The sequence below is a fragment of the Podarcis vaucheri genome (assembly GCF_965113315.1).
Source record: "Podarcis vaucheri genome assembly, chromosome: 9".
Taxonomy (NCBI): Eukaryota; Metazoa; Chordata; class Lepidosauria; order Squamata; family Lacertidae; genus Podarcis; species Podarcis vaucheri.
In genome coordinates, this window is record NC_138767.1 from 46264920 (window position 1) to 46272299 (window position 7380).

General features: G+C 42.8%; 1 protein-coding gene across 3 annotated transcripts in view; it reads right to left on the reverse strand.

Moving 5' to 3' along the window:
• Positions 1-6780, reverse strand: part of LOC309540380 (putative ATP-dependent RNA helicase DDX60) — a 46623-nt gene extending 39843 nt beyond the window's left edge. Inside the window, exons 1-5 of one of the 3 annotated variants that reach the window (XM_082237166.1) lie at positions 6443-6780; positions 3004-3131; positions 2477-2537; positions 1787-1976; positions 258-599 (exon numbers count right to left, since the gene is read on the reverse strand). In XM_082237166.1, coding sequence (XP_082093292.1) covers positions 258-599; positions 1787-1976; positions 2477-2537; positions 3004-3124 — 714 coding nt within the window. In that variant the 5' untranslated portion in view covers positions 3125-3131; positions 6443-6780. Of the gene's footprint in view, positions 1-257; positions 600-1786; positions 1977-2476; positions 2538-3003; positions 3211-6410 lie in introns of all 3 variants that reach the window. The other 2 variants (XM_082237165.1, XM_082237164.1) reach the window with 2 other exon arrangements.
• Between the last annotated feature and the right edge of the window lie 600 nt (positions 6781-7380).

Sequence of the window (7380 nt, forward strand, 5' to 3'; positions counted from 1 at the left end):
TCAGGCAACTTCTTTAAGGCATCAACAAAGAGCAGCCAATTGTTAGTTGTTCAGTTGATTATTAATTGTATTTACTACCAGAAATGGGGAGCTGTGATTGCGGGATAGCCTGTCTCAGGTGCCAGCCTGGGGTACCATGCATTTTAACTTGGGCAGAGGGGAAGGACACCATTTTCTGCCTCATCTCAGGAAGTAAGATGTCTTGGACCAAACCTGTTCCCTTTCCTTCACTGAAGGGAACTCACTCTATTATTTACCTGTTTAAAATGTGTCTGATATTTGAATAGACTATTGATGTGGTATCCATAAACTCTGATTGCATCTGATTCTTGGCCTGAAGTAAGCACAATGTTGACTCTCTTTGACAAAGTATGCAAAATAAATACATGGAGGAAATTGGTGTGCAGTTGATCCAACCCTTCATCAGCGACTATTAAGAAATATGGATAGTTGTCTTGCAGAAATTGCTGCCAACTACTCTGTAAGCAGTTCGAAAATTCAGTATGTATAGGAATTTCAGTGTTCTTTCTCAGATGGATGATCAATGCATTACGCAAAGAAAGGAAATCAAGATTTTCGAAATACATATGTTCTACATCCTGTAAGGGGGGGGGAAACGATATATATGAAATACCTCTCAATGTATTACAGTAATCAAGACACAGAACATTCAAAACAGTATGGCATTTCTTAAGGGTTACATTAAGGCTGAAATCCTGTCTTAACATACACATGGAACTCACCAAAATCTATCCTGTTAACATGCCACATAAATATGGGCTTGTGGTTATCACTGAACAGAAGAATGAAATATTATTGACTAAGGAACTGGGCCTCTACACATGAAGAGACTCCCAGTGCCCTCTACCTGGCACAGACAACACACCAGACCCAAACAGACAGGTAGGTAATGGGATGTTCAGCTGCAGGTCCAGTGGCTGCCATGTTAAGAGTCTTCACTCCTCAGTGATAGTGGCGCATGGGAGAGCGAGTCAGGGACTAACTTAAATCACCTTCATTAATTTCAGTGGGCCGAATGTGAGTAAAACCTAGCTGAATACTAAGCATTATGTTAAGTTCTGTGCCTTTCTTGCACAGAAAAACAGAGCAACTGGTGGAAAACGGGGGTCCCCACCCACTTTTGGCTCTGGTCTGACCTGCCACTGCCTCCACTTCCACCACCACTTCCACACACCGCACCTTAAGAGATTCAAAGGAATGCAGCTCTTGACATAGAGATGGCTCCCCTGTCCTAGTGGCCTGTCCATGGTCCTGAAATCTTTGCAGTTTAGGCTCTGAAATTACTGTATTCTGTATTGTTTTTATCCTTCACTAACCATCACTGATCAAGGTATTGTTTGTGGATTGGACTCTGGCTGTCAATGGATTTTGCCTCCCTCTGACTGGGCAACTGAAGCCAAAACAATTACATTTTCACAGTATTGCTTTTTGATTTTGTTTTTGCTCTACTATTAATTGAGATACTTTTTGTGCTTGATCAGAATAGAAGAAAAAGCTGCTCAGGTTGGTCACTTCAACTTAGTGAGCCAGATTTGTCCCACAAGTTGGCTAAGCCTGTTTGAAGGTTTTTTATCATTTTCAAAGCCAGGTAAGCAAGTTGAATGGAATAAAACAGCTTCTTTCTCACAATTGCTACATCCTTGTAGTCTCTTCTTGCTACTGAAACACCTGTGGTCAAGTTAAACAAATACCAGAAGAGTGAACACATTTTTTCATCCAGTGAAGAAAACCACTGTACATAGTAAAAGCACATTTTACTTGTTACCTTGAAGAAAACAATGAAATATTTTGCTCCTTTGCTTGTTAAATCCAGGAGAAAGCGCTCAACTAGGTAGAAAAAGTGCAAGTTTTGTCCACGCTGCAATGTTAGTTCTCTTGCACAAGTGATGAATAATGAATCACCATCAATCAGAAAAAACTCTGACTCTACATAGTCATTCAACAAGCTGACATATCTGGATTAAAGACATAAACAAACAATGCAATTTAATAGTAGTTTTTAAAAAATGCCATACTGATGCACATACACACACTGGGTCCTTTTGGTGAAGGGCAGGTAGTATCATCATCATAAAAAACCCAGATACCTTCTTTCTAAACCACTGATTCATAAGGTAACTGAATAGTGACTTGTAGTTGTGGTGATTCCAATATTCCATTAGCTTAAGAATCAGATCTTCAGAAATCCTGTTCCTGATCACACAGCCCATTTGGGCTGACAGACACCAGCGTCCAATAGAAAGCTTGGGATGACCTAGTCTAAAATGGCCTCAGGGTGTTCTGGGCTACAGCTTAAGATCAAGAAATGTATTTTCAATTACTACATACTATTTCCCTTCCCAAGACTGCCCAGGTCCTCTTTCATACCTAACAGCAGCTAAGCTAATGAAAGCGGGGAAGGGGGGGCACCTCCATTGTGACACTACAGGACAGGAGACTAGCTTATCATACATACTCAGCTTTTGGTATTTCATCCATAAGTAAACAAGTGATTTGTTCCATGCATCTCTGTAGCACTGGAAAAAGAAAAATGCAGACAGATCTTACATTTATCACATACATTAGCCAATTTCTCACCAAGATCCTAAATAGCTGAAGAGGAAAACTGCGTAAGAAGCTATGTTGCAAAGCGACTTCTTTTCCAAGTTTCAGAACAATATTATAAGATCCTGGTCTTGTCCTGGATGTCAGTAAGCAAAACCCCCATTCATCCTGAAGACCTCATCATTATGAGGCAGTGTGGTGTAGCAGTTACGAGTGTTGGACTAGGACTGGGCTTTTGGATAACGTGTGAAGAGGCACTACACATGTACCAAGTTATATGTAGTGCTGCTCCACCATGTGAGAGGGAACCCTGCCTCAATGATATGCACTCCACCTACCCAGTGTTACCCTACAATGAAATAGGATCCTGGAAAAGGCATCAAACAAGACTACTCCAAAGAATATGAACACAAATGAAAAAACCGTATAGTTACTTGCCTGGATTTTGGAAATCATACAAACATGGTTCACTGGGAACTTTTGCCAAGGATGCTCGTTTAGGTTGGCTGAATGTGGAAAGAGAGGTTTCATCTCCTATGGAACTTGCTTCAGAAGCCATGGTGGGTCTATGGGTTTTGACATATGAATCGGTCCAGCTTTGGAAACTTGGTGTACTTACATCTGGCCCATTATTCTTCCATACACCTTGGAATTACCAAGCACACAGAGATATCATTCTACTATTTTAAAAATATTTTCATAGCTGAAAATGCGTCTGAAAATACATTGACACTAATTTATGGCTGCTCAGCCCATATGACCCTATGATTCCCCCACTCAAGCCCCCCAAAAATCAGTATTCAGCAAAACTATTGCAAAATCACCAAAATCAAGACCTTCTTAAACCAACTGCTCAATATTTTCAGTGGTGGGGTTACTTTAAGTAATATGTTTGAATGTTGAATGTGTAAGTGTATGTCTAGAGACAATGGATAAAACCAATACCATTAGATGTATGGCTGGATAAGTGTTTAATGGTTATTGTCTTTGTTTAAAAACCGATAAAAAAATTTAACCTATTGTAAAATTGGTAAGATGCTTCACAAATGTAAACACCAGCATTATCATTGCAACAGTTCCTCCTCATTCTCAGCAGTTCTCTGTTTTACAAAATGAAGCAATAATACATTTTGCTCCAGAGGTCAGGAAATAGATGACTTTTGCATAATTATGAAGCTCTCATGGGTAGTACTCAGTAGATATGCTTTTCCTGCTACATACGTGTAACACTATGTTAGATCATTTTCCTTCTGAACAAATAGGAATGGGGGGCAATACCATCCACTAATGGATGACAGCCAGATGGCTATGATCAGAGGCAGAATGCTACTGGTTCCTAGTTTCTGACAAACACAAATAGGGAGAGCACTTTTGTACCCAGGTCTGATAAGGAGCAAAGTGTACCAAAGAACTTTGTACCTAGTTAGATAAAAATGTTGCAGCAACAATCAGTCACTCTTATGAAAAATGCAAGTTGGACTACATAAAATGCCTTCAGTTTGAAGTCCTCAAAATTAGCTTAGATGTGTTTATGACTATTTTAAAACTCAACTTAAAACATTCTCTCCAGAAAAGGCCTTATGTTAAGAAATGTCAGGAGCTACATGGAAGCTCAATATTTTTTTGTATGCCCCATTAAATACTGCAAACTGTCTTCTTGAGTCTGATAAAACCCACATTCACCACAAATCTTACAGTTAACTTCACACTCTGCCCCCCCACCCCCTTTCCAGAAAAAGTATCTACTGGTGTCAGGAATTGTGAGGGGAGAGCGGACAAGGGGTGAAAAGAAGAGTTAAATATATTCCCTGCCTTGATAGCCTTTTCTCCTGCAAGCTGCTTTTTATAATGCAAAGGAAAAGATTTAGGGACCCGTATATTTTCCCCCATGGAAGGCATGTGATTTTGAACAACGGCCAAGGAAAGGTTTAAGCATGAACACACTCTTTTCTATGAGCTCCCACTTATAGAATTCAGTCTTACAAGTCTCCTACAAGTGTGAGAGATTCCAGGCTGCACAGTCAGGCACTATTTGCAACTCGGCCCTTATAATGTGTTCATTTCTTTCTATAAAGCCCTTCTTCATCAAATCAGATTCTAGGGGCTGGAACCCATAGGAGGTGCCAGGAGCAGTGTCGGATTTATGTATAAGCTAAACAAGCTATAGCTTAGGGCCCCACTCTCTTGGGGGGGATTTAAAGGGGGGGACTGGATGTACATTTCCAAAATATAAGATAAAAAATAAAAATAATAAAACCTACATACAGCAACAGTGTTTGGTGTTGTGTAGACTCTTATGATGTAAGTAATGGGCCCCGCCTGCTAGCCTGCTCCCTAAAATATCACTGGCTTGCTCATTTCTATATATAGGGTGCCTACATTCTGCATGGACTGGTTGCATGGCAACATGCAACTGCATACTATAAATTTCAGGTTATAGCAGGTTTCTAGGGGCTAGATTATGAGTCTTTGTAAATTGTGTTTCTAAAGGAACTTTTGTTATTGCCAGTTGCCAATGTGTTTGCATTATTAAGTTTGTTATGAATAAAAAATCATTTTAAGTTAGAGCTTAATAATTATTTCACTATTAATATACTACTTCTTAATTGTATTTCAGTTCAACAGTTGCCTTGATAAAATACATATTTTGCTATGTGCAAATGGCTTTAGATACCTATTAGGTCCATAAATTACCATATAGCATATATTCAACACACAAAAAACAGCGACAATTTGTTGTTGACAAAGGACAGCTGGACATATAAAGGGGCCCATTACCTTCAGTAGCTTAGGGCCTCATCAAACCTAAATCTGGCCCTGGCCAGGAGGTGGGGACGGGCAGGGGGCAAGTGCCCTCCAACACCCAGCTCACTTGCCTCACTATTTCTGAACTCCTGATTACTGTATGCTCTTATTTTTCGTTCTTGCTCACTTTGACCCATATGTGCCCCACCCCGTGTTTTTCCCCCCTGGTGATAGGCTGACTCTGCAAATTTGGGGGAGGCTATCAGTGAGTAAGGGACGCGAGTGGTGCTGTGGGTTAAACCACAGAGCCTAGGACTTGCCGATCAGAAGGTCGGCGGTTCGAATCCCCGTGACGGGGTGAGCTCCTGCTCCTGCCAACCTAGCAGTTCGAAAGCACATCAAAGTGCAAGTAGATAAATAGGTACTGCTCCAGCGGGAAGGTAAACAGCTTTTCCGTGCGCTGCTCTGGTTCGCCAGAAGCGGCTTAGTCATGCTGGCCACATGACCTGGAAGCTGTACGCCGGCTCCCTCGGCCAATAAAGTGAGATGAGCGCAGCAACCCCAGAGTCTGACACGACTGGACCTAATGGTCAGGGGTCCCTTTACCTTTATCAGTGAGTAAACAGCAATCTTATTTTCAGTTCCTTTAGTGGCTGAAACAGATCTATTGTGTGGATCTGATCCTAAATATATATCCTAAGCAGATAAGCGTAGATCACAAAGATCTGGTGTCCACCCACTTCCAATCCATTTCGAAGTTCACCCTGACACTAGCTTTCAGCCTTGCAGGGTTCAAGCCAGCCTGAAAAATTACAGCCTCCCTGACTGGAAGAGCCCTGTTCCCCATCACCAAGAAGGCAAGCAGGTAGCTCGCTCTGTTACTCTGTGAACTAGGCCAGGCTCTCTGCACATGCTCAAAGACACAATCACCCTCCTAAGCTGCCCAAGCAATAGCAATGTCGTTCTGCGCAAAGCTCCAGGGCGCAAACTCTTGTCTAGCTTTCACATCAAGCATGGGGACCTTCTCCACTGATGCTCAAGGCTCCTTTCGTGCCTCCCCTTTCCAAATACCCCGACAAGCCCGCACACGCAACACACACCCTTCCACCGAAAACCTCCCGCCCTCTTTTACTTCTTTTCTGCGCCGGAGAAAGGGAGATGAGCGCACGCCTCTTCTCTCCTCCGCGACGCGCGCCTGATCTCGAAGATGCGCGATCCGGGACGCGGCGAGTTCCGTTTAAGTATCGCGAAGTCAGCGGCGCTGTCCAACCAGGACAGCGCCAGCTGTTCCTTTGAGTTTCGTTTTCGTTTCCTGCTGCCCGCGATTAAGTTGCGTTTCTGGCGGAGCCTATATTTAGAACCTCTCCCCACGTGGATCAGATTGTTCAACGGCACAGGCCACGCCCCAGATAAGACGCCGTGGTGGAGCGCGTCGATGCAACAAGGTTAAAACGATCGCTGTTTCCTTATGGTCCTACATGTACAATGAACGGAGAGGGGCGGGGTAAGGATTAAGTCAGCTGTGCACAAGCTAAGACCACCTTTGACGGTGACATTTGTGCAAGTTAATTCCACGTCACTAGAGATTGAGGACCTTGCGTTTTACAGCGCATTTGCAGATTAGGCGCTATAAAGCCTAACCACATTCGACTCTGTGTATACAGGCAGGGTCAGTCTCTCCGAAAAGAGGCTTGAATGTGGCAGGGGGCTTAATTCCTCCCCATGCGTTCACAGGGCATAGCTGGAAGAGGGTCCCAGAGCCACTTTTTATTGCACATTCGTGAAGTTTTGTGGTGCAGGAAGAGTCGCATGCTATCGGGCCTTCAATATTGCTTGTGCCTGCAAAAATGTTTGGGGGCGGTCACACTGCTTCACTGATCAGCGCGTTCCCCTGATGAAATCCTGTGCCCTTTTTTATACCGCAAATGTGGTTTGTTTTTGTCCTGATATTGTTGCGTCGTCCAGCCAGCAATAATGTAGTTACCATTGGGATGCATCGCAGAACAACTAATAAAGCAGAACAAATCCATCACTAATGCACTTTTGTTGTGATAGGAACATATCACAGAA